Below are 20748 nucleotides of genomic sequence, written 5' to 3' on the forward strand. Positions count from 1 at the left end.
ATTACTGGTAGCTGTCCAATTGAGAGCTGTCAGGTTGAGAGAAGCCAGGCTCTTTAAGGACCATTATGAACCGTGTCAACAGGCGGCACAATTACAACACACTCTGGGGCCAGAGAGGATGAATGAATGAAGCCGCATGTCCGGGTTTATTACACAGGGCCGGCCAGGGGGCTTTGGGGATGAGCAGGATAGCATGAATGACAAACAAAGCGGGCCCTGTCAAACCTCTTATCCTGGCTCTCTTCGCCTCTCGTGCTGCCTTGCTGAGGATTCAGCCTCTCAACCTCCCTGCGTGTCTGTTTGTCTGCAATCCTTCCAGCTGCCCAGCTTCCTCCTCACTGTATGTCTGCTCCCCTCTTTGACACAAAGTTTGATTTCCTAGCTCTTGGCCTGACAACTAGAGAAGGGGAATCTCACATTTGGGTGTTTCCATTCCCTCTTATGCAGACTAGGAGGAAAACAGCGTACGTGTCAGGCCGTAAGCCCACTGACCCCGTTCTTCCAGCGAGATAGAAAACACTGTTCTCTATTTATCTAGCATTAACAGATCTGACAGATTTGTTTAAAGAAGCTAAAAGAAAAGAGGGACAAACCACGTCAGAGTCTTGTTCTGCTAAATGGAGCATCAAGTTAAAACGGTCTCAAAAACTTTGCAGTGGAGCAGAAGTTTCAAACTGCAGATAAATTACAGTAAAAACCATAATTCAAAAATGTCACTCCTTAACATCAGTCAAATCTGAACACAGACATGATGCATGGAGATATTTTTAGATTCACTATGACTTAAACTTTCCAAGGGTCAGTATCTATCACGATCTCTGCTGTCCAACACAAATAAATCCACATAAACCCCATTAAAAATCATAGAAAAACGAGTCTCCTTATAACCACAGAACTTAACATTTCTAAGTTTTGTTGGGTATCAGAGTAACCAGGTGATAGATGCCTGTGCACCCATGGGTGCAGGACAAACAGCAACTATTAACAGTTAATTTGGCAAACTTTTAATGATGCCAATTTGCCAATGCAGGCTAAAAAATGGGGGATCAAACTGAACCCTATTGAATGCATAGCAACATTATACCTCCTATCTACATCCCCCTGATTCCTCCTGTGCCGAGGGGGACTGGGACACAGTTGTCCCATTTTTGTCCAGGGGGGGCAGCCCACAGTGTCTAGCTTTTAAAACCCCAGTGACACCAAATCTGTCTCTGACTTTGACTTTGATTTGACAGTGCATGCTTCAATGTGAGCTGTTTTTTAAGTGTTCAATTTAAATAACAGAGCAAAGGAAGTTAGCTCACTTGTCAATCAGAGGGATGCCAGAAGTACAGCACTTAAACATGTGTGAGATGATGCACTTAGCATTCCCTGCAATTACTGTCCTTCTCCACCCCTGCACATTCTTTCAGACCATCAAGAGTCCTTCTGCTGTATGAATGTGAGCTGTTGAAAAAACAATGTGTGTGTGGTCAAATAAAGAGAGAACTTCAACATATACATACCACCACCATGAGTGTAAAAATCCTGGAGGTTCCCCAAGTGTGATGTTCTTCTCCCATCGGATCTGAGAGACAGAGATGGGGTTGAGTGAGAGGGTTGCAGGGGGAGAAGACAGGGAAGACGGACAGGGAAATGAAAAATTAGACACTGCGGCATGTTTTATGCATAATGTAATTATTTTGCTCAACTGTCCTCCCAGCTTTAGACAGACAGAGAAATGGTGGACAGAAAAATAGTCTGAGGGGCAGTGCAGCGAAGTGAGGTGCGGTGCGAAGTTTGCGGATGAGACACTGTGACTGTCTTGAAGCAGCAGCCCTCTCCACTGCCCTCACAAACCAGCAGAGCTCCTGCCTGTATCTGGACACTGAGATAAGATCCAGTGAGAGATAACAGACCCGCTACCTGCTTCACACACTCCTACTGCCGTGACTTGGCACACAAACACGCACACACATTCGCAGTGCATACAGTCTGAGTGATGATGATTCACCAGAGTCTTTGAGGACAACATGAGAGCAGCAAAATTTCTCTATTTTATCCAAATATATATATTAAACAGATCCAAGCCTCAGATTTCTATTAAAGGCTCTATTCTATAGATTTCCCCAGTGCAGTTTATAGTGATGTGATGTGCCATATGTGGGTGTGGGCCTGTTGATTTAATGCTGCTAAAGAGCTGAGCGCTGCACTGTGCAAGAGAGCATAGAGTGGCAAGTCCTCCTGGGGACACAAGTGTATTATGTGTATACTATAAACGTGAGTGTGTGTGTTCGTGTGTGTGCTCGTGTGTGTGTTCGTGTGTGTGCGTGCTTCTAACTGAAGGAGGAACAGAGGCTAATTGAGGCAGGAGAGTCCAGGTGATAGCGCTCTCATTAGATGAGCAGGTGTATGTGTGTGTTTGTGTGTGTGTGTGTGTGTGTGTGTGTGTGTGTGTGTGTGTGTGTGTGTGTGTGTGTGTGTGTGTGTGTGTGTGTGTGCCTTCACTATACCTATGAGGATGGAAATCCCTTATCCATTGAAACATTTGTGCATGTTTTTGTCTGTAAGTGTGTGTGTGTATTTGTATTTTTGTGAAGACACAGAATGTGATGTAGAGGCTGAGAGCTCTGCATGCACTCAAGAAAAGAATCTTCACTCCTTTAACCACACAGATGCTCGATTAGGAAAAACACCTGAAATATATGAAATACCTACAAAACAATGTTTAACACAACATCAGTTAATGGGACCAATTACCTATTGCTGATTTCAGACATTATTGAATGTATTGACAATGCTCCCACCACTAGCCTTGAGACCATTCGTCATAAATATTTGCTTCATTTTTTTCTGGAGTTTTCAATTTTCAAAGGGAGTACTGTTTTTATTTATTTGCATTTTATTTGTTTTTACTGCATTTCTACTTGTGTCCTGTGCATTCGGAGGTAGCTTACAACTCTGTGTTTTTTTGTTTTATTAACTGTCCACATTTCTTTTCTTAATGACACATACTTTGTTATCATGGTAACAATGATAAACAAAAGCAGTTTAGGAAGGATCATGGGTAAAAGAAACAATGCTAGCTATTCTATCTATCCAGTCACCTAAAAATAAAAGTATGGGTCATAAGCTGTTTTGCCAGAGACTGTTTTTTATGGGTGGACTCACCCATTGTCACTACACTCCTGTTTACTATGGTGAGAAGAGAGGAGCACGAGGAAATAGGAGGAAATAAGAAGGCACTAAGTAGTGAGGGGGTTGAACAGAGGACACAGAGAGGGAAAGGAGGAAAAAAGGGGTGATCAATGTATAAAGGAAAGGGAAAGAGGAGGGAAGAATCAAAGCAAGGAGAGGGTGATCATGTCTTGTGTACTTCAAGAAGAGCTGGAGAACAGTGAGCGAGTGCTAACGCGGCCGTTGGATGTTGAATGATGTAGATGAGTACAACAAATCAGTCTGTTGGCGACCTTTCTTCAAATACTCAGGAGAAATCCCTCAACACTTTAAAGCCCACAGCTAGAGGCATATGAAGTGGGGGAAGGTCAAAGGTCAAGTTCCAGTGTTTGCTCAGATGTACCCTTACGGTCGCTCTAATCCTAATACACTGACTCTGACTGTACAAGACAACTAAATAAAAACAAAGCCGTGGTTGAAATAAACAAAATCGTAAAGCAATATACTGTTGCAGGCGCAACATTTGAGACGACTGGCGTCAAATTGACTTAGCAGTCTTAGCATGCATGCCTTGTGGACATGGACTGTGTGACTGTCTGTGTGTATGTTGTTTTAATCCCTGTCTATGTAGATGTTGTTTTAATTCCCGTTTGAAGCCGTTTTAGTGTGAGTGACAATGCGTGTGTGTGTGTGTGTGTGTGTGCGCCCCTGGTTGCCTGCGACCCAGAACTTCACCCCTTTCCAGCAGCTCACCAATAACACTCAATCTCTGTGAGAAGATTCACCCACAAGGGCTCTGAAATCAGTGAGGCTCTCTGCAGCCCTACCACTTAATCTCCCTGTGCTGCACCCCCCCCCCCCCCCCCCCATCACACGGACACACACCCTCCTCCTCTCTGCTTCATATTTTAGATGTCCACTCCTGGTTGCTGGCAGCTGCACAGGCCTCCAGCAGCCGTGCCCACTTGCCCGCCTGTCTGCACACTATAAGCAAAAGGCAAACAATTTCTGTCTGATTGCATGTGATTAATGCATCCGTTGCTGTGAGTGTGATCTAGGGCAAGTTTCTGATTCTTTTTTTTCTTAATTCAACTTTAATTTCTTTCCTTCAAAAATCCAAACCCTTTTCAACACAACTGAGGGAGATGTAACTTTAAAAAAAAAAAAAAAAAAGATTAATTGGGGCAGAACTCAGCAGTATATTCAGAGAGTATATTTCACAAAACTGCTCCTTAAACTGAAATTATGTAATATGAACTTCATTGGTTTCAGAGCAAACTGAAAACTGAACTTTCTCACGTTACCAAAAGTGATTGCAATTTTACAGGTGACCAACTGAACTACTGTCTAGACTCGACACACTCCTGGACATGTGTATGTGACTCTACACCAAGCTCACCTGATGAAATTAGTCAGTATTAAAGGGATAGTTCAACATTTTGGCAAATTGGCCCATTGCCATAATCGCTATAGTCATAGCAGTAGGTTCGTTACCTTTATTTGTCGGTGTAAGCTATTTTTAGAACGGAGGAGCGGAGCGGCAGGCTGTTCAGAGCTACACTATGGAGGCTAATGGAATTTCTTGGTTTCCCTCATCAAACTCATCAAATACAAAATCCCAAAACTCCAAAACGCTTTCGTGGACAAGTTGTGACCTGCACAATCACCACGCTATGAGATAATAATGGAACGTTACGAAACGGAGCCGTTTTCGAGGTAAATACAGAGTCTGCTTGCTGAAAAACTGTCCCTGAACGCAACGCGCATCAGCGGTTTTGCATGAATTTACCTCTAAAACAACTCTGTCTAGTAACGTTCTATTATTATCTCATAGCGTGGTGATTGTGCAGCTCACAACTTGTCCACGAAAGCGTTTTGGAGTTTTGGGATTTTGTATTTGATGAGTTTGATGAGGGAAACCAAGAAATTCCATTAGCCTCCATAGTGTAGCTCTGAACAGCCTGCCGCTCCGCTCCTCCGTTCTAAAAATAGCTTACACCGACAAATAAAGGTAACGAACCTACTGCTATGACTATAGGGATTATGGCAATGGGCCAATTTGCCAAAATGTTGAACTATCCCTTTAAAGTTGAATGATATAGACCTGCCCTTGCTTGCCATTAAAGCCCTCTCTCAGTGTTGGGAAGCACACGCCTATTAAATGCAGCTGAATGAAGCCAGTGGGCAGGAGAGGTGTTGTACTGGAGAAGGCCTGGACACTGGACCATTAGCGGGAAGGATGTCCATTAAGGAAGAGGATGCAACACATTAGAGCCCTTACCTCTTCGACAGTTCAGGGGCCTAATATGAGACTAATAAGTCTAGCAGACCTGGGACAAATGGTTATGTTTGGAATGATTTCAAATACTAAAGGTACAGTCGATTTAACTTACCAGTGACCGGCTTCCTTTCCTAAATGTCACTGCCGAAAGCCATGACAACACACGCTTACAATATGTCAAACTGCCCTGCTTATATAGACTGTATGATTATTTATGATAGAGCTGATAATGACGGGCAGGTAATTAAGTAGCCAGATGCCATGTTTGCATTGTCCCAAATTAATAAACAGTAAAAAGAACATTGAACATTAAAAAAAACACAGGCTTTAGCTCACTGACATTAATAGTGTTACAGTTTTTTTCAAGTCCAGCTTGCAGGACAATTACTCTACAGCTGCTTGAACCCAGAACAACCTTTAATGTGAATTCCATTCCTGGTCATACAATAGAGGGGGAATCCTTTTCCATTCTATAGGAACTGAAAGAACTTCTTACCTCTGACAGGAAGGTCTGTGCTGATTTCTGTGCGCCGACATGGAGCAAATACTCGTACACATATAAAGCTAACCTGCAAAACAGAGACAAGGAGAGAGGGAGGAGAAGAGTCAGTGCTGAGGATCACACCCAAAACATCCCATTAGGTCCAAAAGTCATTAAAAAGATTATTTCAACAAAACATATATAATTATACAAAAGCAAATATTCTCTCTTCATCCCTAATTGTGCCACACTTGTTTCATTTCATGTAGTCCATTAACTATAATCCAGCAAATGTACACAACTGGCAGAAATCATCACTGTGTCATCCGAGATGGCGCTTGGATAAACAAGTTTTTACAGCATGAAGATCATATGTGTTGCGGAGGAGTTGTAAATGTGTGATGTAAAGCTCTGTAGCTCTGAGCTGGAGAGTCTTGGTGGCACTCAGCCATTTCCCTGAGGTTTTAGAAAACTCTACTGTTGAGGCACACAGGCTGAAAACACAACAGTGTAGACACCGAGAGAGAAACATGGACAGAGGAGACGATAAATATCCTCTGATGTGGCTGAAGTTGGTCTCTCAGATATGACCACACCGCTTGCTGGATCCCTGTTATTGTTGCATGTGTTGATGCTTATTTGATGAAAATGGCGATCAATTGGAATTCATTTCCTAGATTCCTAAACAAACACACAGAAACACTCCTCGCACTTTATCGGCCCATCAAGCTTTTACATAACCAGTCATCGAAGAGCAACATGAGCATCCCATCAGAGTTAAATCTCACATCCTGACAAACACTCACATTTTAGCTCTGAACTGGGCCATAAAACTCAAATATGGTTCAAATACAGGGGTGTTGGTGAGAATGGTTTGGGCCAACACCACAGGCTAAAACAACAACAATGTAGCTGCTGCTACAAGTAGGCTGAAAAGTGGATTTGACTCCACTGACAATTCTTTAACATTACGATTTAGTTGATCTGGTATAGACAGCAAACACTCTAACTGTGTGGCCATGGGGAGCACAACACATAGGCCTATCAATAATTAATAACAATAATCATTATTGATTTGGCGTACAAGATGATTTTCCTACTAAAGTTGTGACAGGAATAAAACACACATTGTAACTTTTTAGTTTGCGTGACACTGTGTGACACTTTGAATCCAAAATTCATGTTTTCACATGAGGTGGTTGTCGTGGAAACAAGATGACATTTCTCCATGAAGTCACTGATTTCAGGTCAAGCACAGTGTCCTACCTTCAATACTTAAGTTTGACATAAAATTATGGAAACAAGAGCTAATGTGTTTATTAATTAGCTTAAAGCAGAAGTAAGTGATATATTTGTGTTAATATAAGTCTTAAATAGTTATATCTTCCGACAGCAATCACTTACATAGAGTGTTTAGACCGAAACACGGGTCTGTCAGTCACTCTGCTCTGCTCTGAGCCGAAGAGAAAACATTTATCGTATCCTACAGTTTTTATCCAATGAGGAGAGAGAACGGCATGCAGGGCTGTGTGTGCAGCCAAGGGACGCCGTGAATGTGGTGACGTAGGGACGAGGACTGTTATGGTGCGTTCAAGGCAGCCCGTAACTCGTGTTTTAGTTACGAGTGGCCGTTATAGTGACTTTCACCGGTAAAACAGGTCGGAAAAACACGAGTGGGTTGCCTGGAACGCTACAAAGTCGTAAGTTGTGACTTGAAGCTGTAATTTACGGTTTCAAAAGCCTGCCTGGAACGCAGCATTAGCCAAAACGACCGGATCGCTTACTTCTACTTTAAGTTGTGTTAGTGTGATTCAGGATAGCTGTTTCCCTTTGTTTCCTGTCTTTATGCTCCGCTAAGCTAAGCGCCTCCCAGCAACACCTTCAGATGTCATGGACAGATCAGAGAGACGTATCAATCTTATTATCTAACTGTTCCTTCAACCACTTCAGTGTAGATCAGCCTGAACAAAGGCCGTTTTTTCTCTGAGGAGGCAAAAGGACAGATTTACAAAAGACTGTAGGTGGTTTTGAGTCTGATAAATTAAAATCACATATCTCTATATCACAGAGTGTGATATTTTTTCATATTCTTTCTCTCAATAGCTGACTCATCCTCATTACTTGTCATGGCCGTCTCCTTGTTAACTGTGGTAACACTCATCCCTGAGAGACGAGAAGGGATCAGGACTAGAGAGGCTGGCCCAGCCTTCAGAAAAAGAACTACTTCTTACTTAACTAATGACAATCATGTTGTCTTCTTCTGTCTACAACTGAATAATGAACACATGATCAGAGACTAAACCTGCAAAGAGACGCACACAGACCCCTCACTGACAAAAGCAACCTTTTGCCTTCTTGCCGGCACAAAGAAGCATCTGTGTGTTTTCACTCCAGTGCAGACCAGGAGAAGAAGGGGAGCTGCTGTGCCCCTGTGAACGGAGATTGACGCCGATCACATGCATCAAGGTCAGAGCAGACACTGAGCTGTAATGTTTGGGTTGATGCAGGATGATACTGAATGAATCAATAATGAGCCGGGCCAGAGTTGAGCGACTCCACTCTTCATCCTCTCTAAGATATTGCTGAATTTCACCGCAGCATCTGATCAACCAAACTGCCAAACCAACGTTATCTGCTACATCTGGTCCAAACCAGTTTCAACCAGCACTAGACACCAGATGCTATCGACTCCTGTATTTCTCCTTCTTACATCAGTTACAACTGTATCAACACTTATTTCAGATACTCAGTGTAAACACGCCATTAAAAAAATGTGTATGTCAATGTGGTACGATGATGGAGGGCTGGTCAGGCCCGCTCACAGATAGCCCAGTACGGAGAGGGATTAGTCAGAGCAAACCGCTTGCTGTAAATGTTTAATATTGATCTCAGATTGAGCGGCTGTCCTGGTGTCATCAAATGAAACCGATTAGTGTTGTGTTTAGGAGCAAGCCTATCACATTTAATTACGTGTTGCTGCCTGAAAATTTGTGTAATGAAACTGCTGTGTGATTTGTTCACCTCTATTTCACTTAGTTTGTTTTCCGATAAAGTCCGATCTTTTTTTTTCCAGCCATTAAAAAACAACAACAAATGCAATTCTCCACTTTTGTATACATTTTAACTGAATAGCCTACTGTGTTTTTCAGTCTAGTTGCTGTCCTTAACTATCTTATATTTGATTGACGTTTAAGTGAAGCTATTACTTGGAAATATCACTCACTGTAATTCAGATGTAAACATGTGTCCGTGCTTTTGCAACATCAGCATGAGCAGTTCAGGGGTGTTTAAGTTGTGGTGAAATGGGGGAATCCATTGGTTTAAAACATTACGGGGAAAAAAAAACCCAAAGGCTTTTTTTTTTTCCAGTGTGAAATACCCAGTGGCAGGCGTCAGCTCCTATACACCCTGTTCACACTGTACAGCATCGAACAGAGATTCCCATGAGCACTGCAGCAATGAAATTTTCATGGCAGAGCCTGGTGTGATCTGAGGGGCTCTATGCCCTAGCGATGGGCACCTGCCCTGGCTGCAATGCATTATTTAAAAACACTCATTCAATCCAGGCTTCAGGGGACACCTTTTTATACTCTGTCAGAAGCAGTAAGTGTAACTCAGCTGAGGAGGAGACATTTTTCTTTCTTTCTTTCTTTCTTTTTTTTTTTTTTTTGCGAGCTCATGGAGCAGAGCCCGAGGAAGGCCAGGTAGATAAAGGAGACGTGGGGGTGGATGTACTGTACAGGAGAGCTGTGTCAGAGGGAAACTGAAGGTCAGGGCCTCAGCGGTTCCCTCTGTGCATACTGTAAACCTGAATTCCTTCCCTGTGAACCCTGCACTAGTTACACATGTCACTCAGGAATAAAAGATGAGATGCTTACAAGGCAAACCGCAACCACACACGGTCCACGTCTCGTCTCACATTTCCTCTCCTACACATTTCACTCTCCTCTCCTCGGCTGAAAACATCCACAAATGAGATTTAACAATAACGTGTTGTACCAACTTACATGACGAGAAGCAGGAGATGGGTCTGAGTGGGAGGAGGAATATCTGACCTTTACTTTGACTGTTGACTGGGATATCATGCTATAAAGCCTGTGTGTTAGTTTACATTGAAATAACCACAAAGCCGAGCCGTGCATCTGCTGTCTGCTTCTCACGCTCCCTCTCTTAAGCTACAGTACAACATCATTTGCAATAGTTTTCCCAGCTTGGCTGAACTGTATCCGAGGTTAAAAAACAAAACAAAACACACACACCCTACAACATCATTTCTGATCTTCTCTTCTTTACTGGCCCCAACCTCTTGTGGCCTTACTAGTACTTTGCTCCATGTCCACACATCAAGGAGATCTCTCCCACTGCCTCGTCCCCTGGAAACACACCTGACATTTAGCCCCAGGCTGCCCCATCCAGCCTCTCCTTTCCTTCACTCGCCTCCAGAGACAAGAGCCTCTCAGCTGAGTTTAGCCAGCTAAAGCACAGACAGTTAGCAAATTAACTTTCATGTCTTGGTTTCAATAATTCAGCAGCGAGAGCAGGGGCAGGGCAGGGTAAGGTATGCACGGAGGAAGTGATGGAGCAGGATTAAGCAGTGCCCGTTACTGCATCTGCTCTCATATACAATCCAACTCTTTCAGAACAGAATAAAGATATATAGCATGCATAATTTATGGATCCAGTGGCGTCCTCCATGTAACACGAAGCGTAACTGAATAAAAAACACAAAATATTATCTCCTAAATATTAAATATTTATAGACATCTTATAAAAGCAGCATAGATCTGACACTGTGGTAGTGAACAGGTGTGAATGTAGTGATGTATCACTTGAAGGTGAATGAAAGGTTGGATGTCTGTTTGAGACACCTGTGATACTGTGAAGCTGTTTCACTAAAGCTTATTCCCACTGCACACACTGTTTATATTTGCTTGGCTTTGTTATGGCAGTTCCTTTGTCAAAACAAATCAGTGTCTATAAGCGTGTAAACACGCATGGCTTTAGCCATGGGTTAATCCACACACTGTCACACAAACACACACAGAGACACAGACACACACGCACACACAAACAAACACACACACACACACTAACAGTACTCTGGCGTCTCTACCAGCAGCAGCAGCTTGACTCTGCTCTGCTCTGTGACCTGTGAACAGACTCACCTGTGAATGTCCTCTGACCTCACACCTCAACTGTCTGATAAGTTGATCATTTTTATCAAAGTTTGATTTCCACTCAAAAATGTGTGTTTTAAGTGAAAGGGGCAGAGGAGAGAGCTTTACACTGATCTGTGATAAGAGATTATTATTGACATAGCTAACATACTTTTGTTATCACCACAGTCTCCTCCCATAGGAGGTAATGAGGACAACAATATGAAGTAAGTCACTAAGAAAATGTATCCAAACTTTAGAAAAAGTAACTTGTTTGCTACATAAAAGATGACTTTTAATACAGAAACAGATTACATCTGTTTAGCTGTTGTCTGTTCAGACACGTTCTCTCTGTATTCTAATAAAAGACATACACACTGTGTGCGCTTTTGCCAAACTGATTAACAACTTCAGGCACGTAGAACCAATATTTATACTGTCTCCTTTATTTCAAGTGAGAAAACTGACAAATTTGTGCGGATGCACCCAAAGCAGCTGACGAAAGGCAGCATTAATTGACTGTTGACATATCTGAATGAAGGCACAGTCAGCCAAAGGGTGCCGAGGGTAAATCAAGGGTTTCTTTACTTTTAGTGCAGTGTTTCTGTCTATGTTAGTGTGCAGCTCTTTATGCTTCTCTCAAAAGGCTAAAATGCAGATGGCAGAGCCATCTGTGTAGAATCAAAACCATGCATTCAGACCTGAAGATCCCCATTAAACTGCATGTAAATACGTGGGAGGAGCCAGAGGAGGAGTGGAGGATGTAAAGAACCCCATGTTCAAAACAAACTGATTAACTTTACACTTGAAGTTCTTTTCCAAACAAATCCAAAAACACTCGGAATATGACAAAAACATGTCTGTAAACAAACAGAGAGTATTAGAAAACAAACAAGGGGAGCAGAAAACTGAGGACGTGCTTTTAAAAAATGAGATGTTTGATCACACTATGAAATATATCTGTGAATGGCACCTTTAATTAAGATGCCGGATTCATCAGTGCACATTTCAAAGAGGTTCCAGTTACTAAATAATAAGGTGACATTAATATTGAAGCTGCTGTGTTACCCTTTTCCAAATTAAATTAAATAAAATCGCTGGGAAAAAAAATAATGGAGAGTAATTAATTTCTCTGGTCACAAGGGCGGCAGTTTTTTTCTCTATCTTTATCATTTTTATTTGCATCTCTCTTTTTTTTTTTTTTACAAAATGTCTAATCACAATGACGCTTCTCAAGAGTGTGCAAAGAAAACATTACACTCCCCTCCCTAATGTTTGATACAAGACAGTGAGACCAGGCAGCTCAACTCCACTTGTATGGCGAGGCCTTGGCAGAGTGAAGGAATCCACACAAGTGTGAAATGTACGTGTGACTGTTTTAAGTTGCATTTCTGAACAAACAGGTTGGATTCAAGGCTTTAAAGCCAGTAAAACACACACACACACACACTGATACACACATGGCCTTGTAAACACACTTAAATGCACACTTGAGCTGGTATCTTGGAACATTTTGTATACTAAACCTGAGAACTACTTTGCACCGTTCAGGTAGCTGCTAACTGAAGAGTACAGTGTTTAACACAAGAGGTCCTGTTATGTTATAGAGGAGTGTTTGATTTTTCTTTTTTTAGTTTCTTTGTCTCCTGCTGCACACCAGTACACACCAGGAAGCATGTGCCAAGGCACCAGCTCTCAAAGCCTATACCTGAGATAAACAAAGCATCACTTCCTGTGGTGAGAACTGGAATAAATCACCTGCAGCACTGACAACATTGCAGCATATACAGTAAGCTACCTCTGTCAGATATTTTTCTTTTTTCTAATCCATTCCTCTTGGAGTTACTAGGGAGCGTTGTAAAAAAAATAATAATTATAAAGATACTGTTTCTTTTGGCTGTTCCAAGACTTCCTCTATTAACCTCCCGTTAATATACAGTTTCCCTGAGAAGCCTCAGCAGCTGGCTGTCACTCAAAACAACAGCAGACTGCTAACAAAACCAAGCGTAGTGTTAAAAAATACATTCTGCAGGCCCTCTCTTTGTGAAATACGGTTTGTGTGCTGTACGTACTGTATGTGAAATAATTTCAGATTTAATGAGGCAACGCTGTCACATAATACTCTCAAGTAGCAGAAGTCATTCCAGGGACTACATAAGGAGGCTGTTCATAAAAATGAAAATACATGCATCAATATATATTTCCCTTTGCAACTTCATCCTTGTTGGACCAAAGTAATCCAGTCCAGTGTAATTTACATGTGGTGCCTACACCCTTGTATCGTCTGACTGCTTTCAACTGTAAGCAAAACACTGCCAAGGACAAGTTACATTTCTCTCCGGTTTGTATCATCAGTTTCCCCTCTTCCCTCAACAAGTTGTATGTATCAAATCTAACTGCATTTTACTGCAACTTGGTCTAAATCAAAAGTATAATAAGCTTAAACTTGGCAGTAGTGAAAGAGCTAAAAATATTTGATTATAGCTGATGTACAGTGATGTATATATTTTTTATTTTTAATATTCAGAGACTAACCAGATTCCAACCTTACTTTCAAGACAGAGATAGATAAGATGTATTATTAATTTATAGTTTATTCAATTAAATAAGCATATGACTTGATTATCAATCCTCTGAGCAGAAGCTGCAGCTGTAATAACCAAGTCTGCTTTAATCCGATACAAGTCCATCCGGGGCGCCCTCTTTTCAATATCTGAATATGTAAAGAGCCAAATGAATATGTAAATATGAATATGAGCTAATTCAGTGATGCATTGAGGCAGCTGTTGTGAACTCCACATTTACAAGGAAACATGTGTTGGCCCTGCGGGGCAGGTTAGGGTGACAAGACAGGTGAGGGGAGAGGGCAAGCGCTGCCCATTATGTCTGGACAATGACTATAAGCCTGTGACAAACACAGATACTCCCACACCGAACTAAATATATACACAGGCTTAAATAACGTGATACTGACTATGGAGCGTCTGATAAATGAGGGGTGGAAATGAATGCAAACAAACACACTTAAAGAAACAAATTCAAGAAATTTGTTATTCACACGCAGCCGCAACACAGATGCATTCACCAGTTCCAGTTCTCAAAAGACTTGTATTTCGTATGAGTTAATTTATTAATCCTCCTCCTACACCATCATTTGAAATACATGCTGCCTCTGCACTGATTTCACTCCCAATAACACATGGAGCATAATCCACACTCCCTGAACAAGCAAGTGCAACTAAAAACTGTCTAAAAAAAACGCAGCATTTAAATAACTCATTGCTTTCAATGTATTGTACACACATGCAGAGTGATGACGCTGAGGCAAACAAACAGGTGTAAAAGCAGCCTGGCGTCTGCTCATGGTTCATATGCAATATTAAAGCATCCTATGCTGGTTCAAAGGTCACTCTGCCTGCTGTTCATAAAACCACATGGGACTGTTTTCATTTAGGATTCACTCCTCCACCTCAACAGCAGACACAAACACACAGAGAGCTGCTCAATTTTCCAATAAACTGATGTGAATTCAGAGCAAAATTAAACACTCTTGGCACCAGACATGTACAAAGTCGTATTCGAGGAAGCTTACACTAAGCACATGAGCAAGCCAAATCTCTAGAAAGCTTAATCAATTGAATGTGACACGACCAAGCATCAAATATATCTTTTTAAAATAGGAGTATCTCCGAAGATTTTTTTTGTTTCTATTACACATGTATGAGGTGCAGTGTAACAGCACAGCCTCCCAGGACTTGACAGTGTTTTCAGATTACAATTGTATCTCAGCAGGGATTCCAACTCACTCCTCTAACCTTAGACTGTTTCATGCTTAAAAATAGCGAATGATAATAAAAGGCTATACTGATCTGAAGTGCTGGGATGCAAAGGAGGTCCAAGTCTTTGAATGGCCCCACACATTTATTATAAATATTATAGATAGCGAATGAAAAGCAGGCAATGAGAAGCAGAAGCAGTGCAGCCCTCACTGTATAGTCTAAGGGACAGTGACATTTTAAAGTTGCATTGGTTTTCTGTGCTTTAATGCATGCACAAAGAAATATTAAATGTTGTTTATACTAAATTTCACAGAATTAAACGCCCGTGTGATATTTAGCAAACAATGCATTTAAATGCATCGAATTTAAATCAGACCTCAATTTGATTCTTTCTTTCTTTTTTTTTTACACTGATTCCAGACACAATAACCAACAATAATTACATGCGAGCCAGACATTCATCACTAAGTATCCTTTAGTCAAGATTACAGCCCAGTGTCCGTGGCAGCGTGACTTCTCCGTGATGTGAGTGGATGCTAAAAAGTTTACCACCGCTGCACGACTGCCGAATGGGACAAAACTTTTCCCTTCATCGCCAGTGGTTAGACTGCGCCCGGCACAGCGTCTCTGAACACCAACAGAAAACCTACAAACAAAGCTCAACGTTTCTGTTTATAAAAACATAAATTCAACCATCCGCAAACTTCACCTCCACAAAAGTGCATAGGCTACAAGAGAGACCACCGAGCAGGCAGTCCGCACGGGGACGAGCACCCCCCACTGAAACATGTTTCACCCGAAATAAAACGAAAATGCGCTTCTCCGGCTTTAAACGCAGCACCAGCAGAAACGTGCAGCTTTAATACACAATACTGATATATAGCCTTTATATAAAATAGCTACAGTGTTGCTCCTCAAAATAAAACAAGGTTGCGCCAAGTTCCTTCAGCAGAAGTGTGCGCGCTTTGCACATACACAATATTACTAAATATCCCATGCAATGAAAAAAAAGCAAAAGTGCAAACAAGAGGTGAAATTTAAAAAAAAAAAGTTTAAGAGACGCACCTCTCTAAGGTGGTCTGACGGAAGGGAGGGAGGAGGGGGGAACCGCACGGAGGAGCGCACTTTAGTACAGTACACTCCTTTTAAATTACAGTACCTAGTTTAGAAAGTTGACTCCCCTCCTCTGCCCCCCTCGCCCGCATGATAAAGCAGGTAAACTCTTGCATGTAAGCGCGGATTTCACTTACTTTTCTCTCGCTTGGCTATCGGAAGGGACGACAGCTCCTTTACCTTTGGCGTACATGCTGGATTCTGTTTTAAGACTTTTGCCCCACTCAACACCTGTCAAAGAAAGCAGCCAGGAAAACGCTCCATCTCCATAGCTACCCCTTTAGTGTTTTTCCTCCCCCCTCCCCTTCCCCTTCCCCTCCTCTCCCCTCCTCTCCTCCCCCTCCCCTCCCCTCCCCTCCCCTCTCTCCTCCTCCTCCTCCTCCTTCTCTCTCCTCTCCCCCCTCCTCTCTTTCTCTTCTTCGCTCTCTCTCTCTCTCTTTTTTTTTTTTTTTTTTACATCTCCAACATTGGCCACAAATCAGGCACAGTTTCTATTGGGGGGACTTGAAACCGTCCTCTGTTGGATTTTTTTCCCCTCCTCAGCCGCTGTTCCGCAGGCCTGCTCCTCCTCCCTCCGCTGTGCAGAAGGAGGGGGCTCCTTAAAGGGAAACACACACTTCTTGTTTACTGACCTCAGAAACATGAGGAGGGAAAGAGGGGGAATACGGAGGAAAGGCATGCCGGGTGTAGGCTCACTTCTTCGGGTCAGCTTCTTTGGGGAGCTCGTAACATAATGTTTTTTATTCTAAGAGTTTGTCTCCAGTTTTATTTTCATTCACATGAAGGCTGACGCCACTGTCATTTTTTATACACTAGGCTACATAGTCTACTGTTACCACTGTGTCCACATTGTGATGTGTTGTTGATATGTATTTTTTATATATATATCAATTAACCACTGCAACTTATGAGCTAAAAAAAAACTATATGTTTCTGTTTCAATGACCAAACTACATTTTTTTGTATGTGTCACATCACAGGAGAAAATATCACAGTATTCAGCGTCAAAAAGGACACGTCAGAAGGGGATTTCAGACTAAATGTAAAGTCAATTTTGGCCATCTGGTGTTATTCAAGGGAATTTTCAGCTTAGTAGGACTAGGACTTGCAATACACTACATCCAAGAGGGGCATCTGATCACGTGGCTGGTGGTCGTAAACTTTCCACCTCTGGGGGAAGGATGAGGTTGAGAGATGGGGAGCAAGGAAGAAAGGAAAAGGAGACCCCATGCCAGGATAGGATTTGTGGATTCAGCCTTACCTGGCCGCTCTCCTCACCTGGTGCAAGTCTTTCATAAAGGTCAACAAGAAATGAAAGTAGACTCTCAGTGATGTATGTCTGGATTACCAGTTTCTGCTTTTCTATTTATTTATATTTATTTACACGTGACGTGTTAAAAACCAAGCCTATTTTCTAGGGCCTTTTCTTGAAAATTGCATATCCATAATAAAATGAGTGTATCTCTGCAACCACAAGGTCTATTTCAATACTTTTGGTGTCATAGTAAAGGGGGGGGGAAAATAGAAATTGCTGAGATGTGTATATTTCAGTATATGTGTTACTGGTGAAGAGTAAATGAAGATGGCACACAGAAAATTAAAAAAAAAAAAAATACTCACGTTGATGTGATTGACAGTAGGTACTGGCAGCCAATCAGAATCAGCCAAATCCTGAAACGTGTGACGCGCATGGATGTATTATATTAGGTGACGCGCAGCAGGCTGTTGTGTGCTCGCTCTAAAGGTTCCCCTGCTCCTAAAGCCCGTCCGGACCGATTTAGATGTAACACCGGTCAAAGTTCAAACTGGAAATATTGTGGATTTACCATGGGATTTACCCATAAAACAAACTTTTCACGGCAAAACAGCAAAGGTAATATGAAATTTACAACCATATTTTGGCCAAGCAGTGTCTGTGTCTGCTTGATTTTGCTCGTTGTTGGCTTCTCTCTCTGCCGTGCTGCTGTGTAGCTTCTGTGTAGCCGCGGCTGCTATGTAGGCCTATCGTTCCAATCTTTGTAGCTGGCTCTTTCGGCGGTAGCTGGTGTGTTTTGCATAATGTACAGTAGTATATACGAGCCAGAAATGTGGCGACTGGGTCCACACAGAGGTGCTTCCTGAAGTTTGATGTTTAGTTGTTTATTTGAGTAGTGTTTGGGCTGTGTTTGGGTCATATACTGTAATCATACAAACATGTTTTTTTTACACTTTGTAGACCAGCTGATGATTCTTTCATAAAGTGCTGTGGAGGCTCTGTGGTTGTTCTGTAGCCTATGTCTGCCCAAGTGGGGGACTTTGGTGTATAGCAGGTTTTAATGTAGCCTATCAGATGTCAGTAAAATTGTTGTTTTGAACATGTTAATGCACAAAATGGAGTTGAGCTGAATCCACACTGAATGATGTTGTGCTATTGTGTGGGTTTTGGAAAAATGACCTCAGTGTTAAGAAGTGTGTGTTTGCAACTGTGAAAACTGTCACATTGTAACCAGTCCAGACTTTACAATTTACACCCAGTGGCCACATTCATTTCCAATACATGAAGCATGTTTACATGTGTTTACTTTATTAATTTTCCATAACCACAGTTTTTATCCCCTCAAGTGAAATGCGAGTTGTCATACGCACATATTTAAGCCAGAAATCATTTCTAAAAATCTTGGCATTATAGCAAATAGTTTTCACACATTCCAAATAGTCAGAGTATCAACTGTATGTTAAAATAACAACCAATATGAACCATCCATATGAGTGTTTAGGTTCTTATCCTGTAACAGACCAAAAAACAAGTGTGTCACACACATGCAGCACTCACAATATGCCCAGAGCTTATACACCAGAGTCTTTGCTTTGACTTTTTATGAAAGCCAGTAAAACTCACTTCAGTCTAAACACACCTTCCAGGTCAGTCTACCTGCCGTTCCAAATAAAGCAAACATTAGTTTGTAGCCATAGCCACAACCGCTCATTCTTTTATTGCCATTATGAAAAATACTGATTTACTATTTCATTATGTCCTTTGGACTTAGTCTGGACTAATAATATCATAAGCATTGTAATAATATCTTCTAAGGCCTGCTGATATAGAAACTAACAACAAATCTACTCTGCTTCATATTGTAGGATTTTTTACTTCATTGAGAACTGCATATTGCTTTCAATGGCCTTATACATTATTTTTGTATAGACTGGGGGCATCTTGTTGTCTAATAGCCTATCACTTCTTTGTTTTCTCAACACACCCAATGTCATTCAGCCTCATATCAAAATTAACTTGGTGACCATATAGCCTACCTGGTCAAAACCAGTATTTTCCAACACAGGCACAATCTGTGTTGGACACTTTCACATCAAACCCGATGACCCACGATGTCCCTGCATCACAGCTCTTCCAGGGGAAATATAGGAATATAACAAGGGTCAGGGAGAGCGACACATTGTTTTCTAGTCACTGCTCCTGTCAAACCTCTTCATCAAACAACCCATATTACGCACGTGGCTCAGACCCTGAACTTGATGGAGGTCGTCTCTACAGGTCATGGGACACAGGAAAACACCCTTTCACCAACTCTTGACCCATGCTTAACGTTGAAGGGGCAGACACTTGGAACTGCTTGAGAAATGTTTATATTATTCATCACTGGGAGAAGTATTGTCAAACTGGTATGAGGAATAGGCCTTAACACTGGTTCTCTGGGAACCTTATTGATTTTTATTTAAACTGGTGGGTGTTTGTGTGATGATAATGAGATCATAGTTTATGCACCTTTATATCCATCATTGTTTAATCCAGACTAAACAGCAGCCATTGTTGCACGCTGGTCAAAGTACAGGCTATTACACAAACAGCTCTGAGGTTTACTTTATTGAATCAGCTTTCTGAGCAGCAAAGGGCACACGACCTTTGGTTATTCTGATGATTAAACAGCCAGAAATGAACAGGTTGGATGTGGAACTAGGAGCGATGAGTTAATCAAGGGCGTTCTTGGTTATCACAGGGGAGTCTTAAGCAGCAGTCTCCAGTGCCAAGTTCTACTCACTGTTCTGCATAGAGAGCAATCACCCTCCGATTTGAGCACAGCTCTTACTGTACACTTTACATCTCACACAACGCCACAGTCCTTATGAGATCTCTTGCTGATTTCTTGTTAGTTAAATGGGAATTGCTTATCATTAGTCATTCCAACACTGAAACACCAGGGACCTGAGGGCAACCCACTTTCCCTGACACTCTTACACCTCCGACTCCAATTACAAAACAGCTGTGGGGAGGTGGCACACCAGTCGCTCCATATCATCGAATGTGACCAGCTCATATAATACCGTCTATGATTAGCTGCTGGATCCTTAAAGTAAGACACATTTATGATTTTTGTCAGCTGGGCCTAAAGGCAGGATGTGCTTGTGATCTTTAACTTTTAATATCCGATGGCATACTGACTTATCAGGTAGAGTTTACTGCTCACAGAGATCAATGTGTGATACTGTGCAGGCTACTGGTGCCGGCAGAAGACAGAGGCCAGATATGAAATATAAAGGTAAATATTCCTTTAAATCAGTTCAGGCTGTCGCGATTCATTATAATTTAGAAAAAAAACAACAACTGGGTTTATCAAAATGTCTTTTGATGCCACTGTTTATTTTGTACCACTTCAACATCTTGACCATGCTTGATGTTTCTCTGGCTTTCTGTGCGGATATTCTCATTCATCCAAGTCATCGTTATGTCTGGGCAAGTTGGACCAAAGCGTTGCGACCTGATGAAGCCCCTTGGATAAGAGGCGA

General features: G+C 41.8%; 1 protein-coding gene across 2 annotated transcripts in view; it reads right to left on the reverse strand.

The window, feature by feature from the left end:
• ssbp4 (single stranded DNA binding protein 4) overlaps positions 1–16246 on the reverse strand; it is an 83303-nt gene extending 67057 nt beyond the window's left edge. For both annotated transcript variants that reach the window (XM_083969747.1, XM_083969748.1), the window contains exons 1-3: positions 16104–16246; positions 5934–6006; positions 1506–1567 (exon numbers count right to left, since the gene is read on the reverse strand). In XM_083969747.1, coding sequence (XP_083825873.1) covers positions 1506–1567; positions 5934–6006; positions 16104–16159 — 191 coding nt within the window. In that variant the 5' untranslated portion in view covers positions 16160–16246. The remainder of the gene's footprint in view (positions 1–1505; positions 1568–5933; positions 6007–16103) is intronic.
• Between the last annotated feature and the right edge of the window lie 4502 nt (positions 16247–20748).

The sequence above is a fragment of the Trachurus trachurus genome (genome assembly GCF_905171665.1).
Source record: "Trachurus trachurus genome assembly, chromosome: 4".
In the NCBI taxonomy this organism is placed as follows: domain Eukaryota; kingdom Metazoa; phylum Chordata; class Actinopteri; order Carangiformes; family Carangidae; genus Trachurus; species Trachurus trachurus.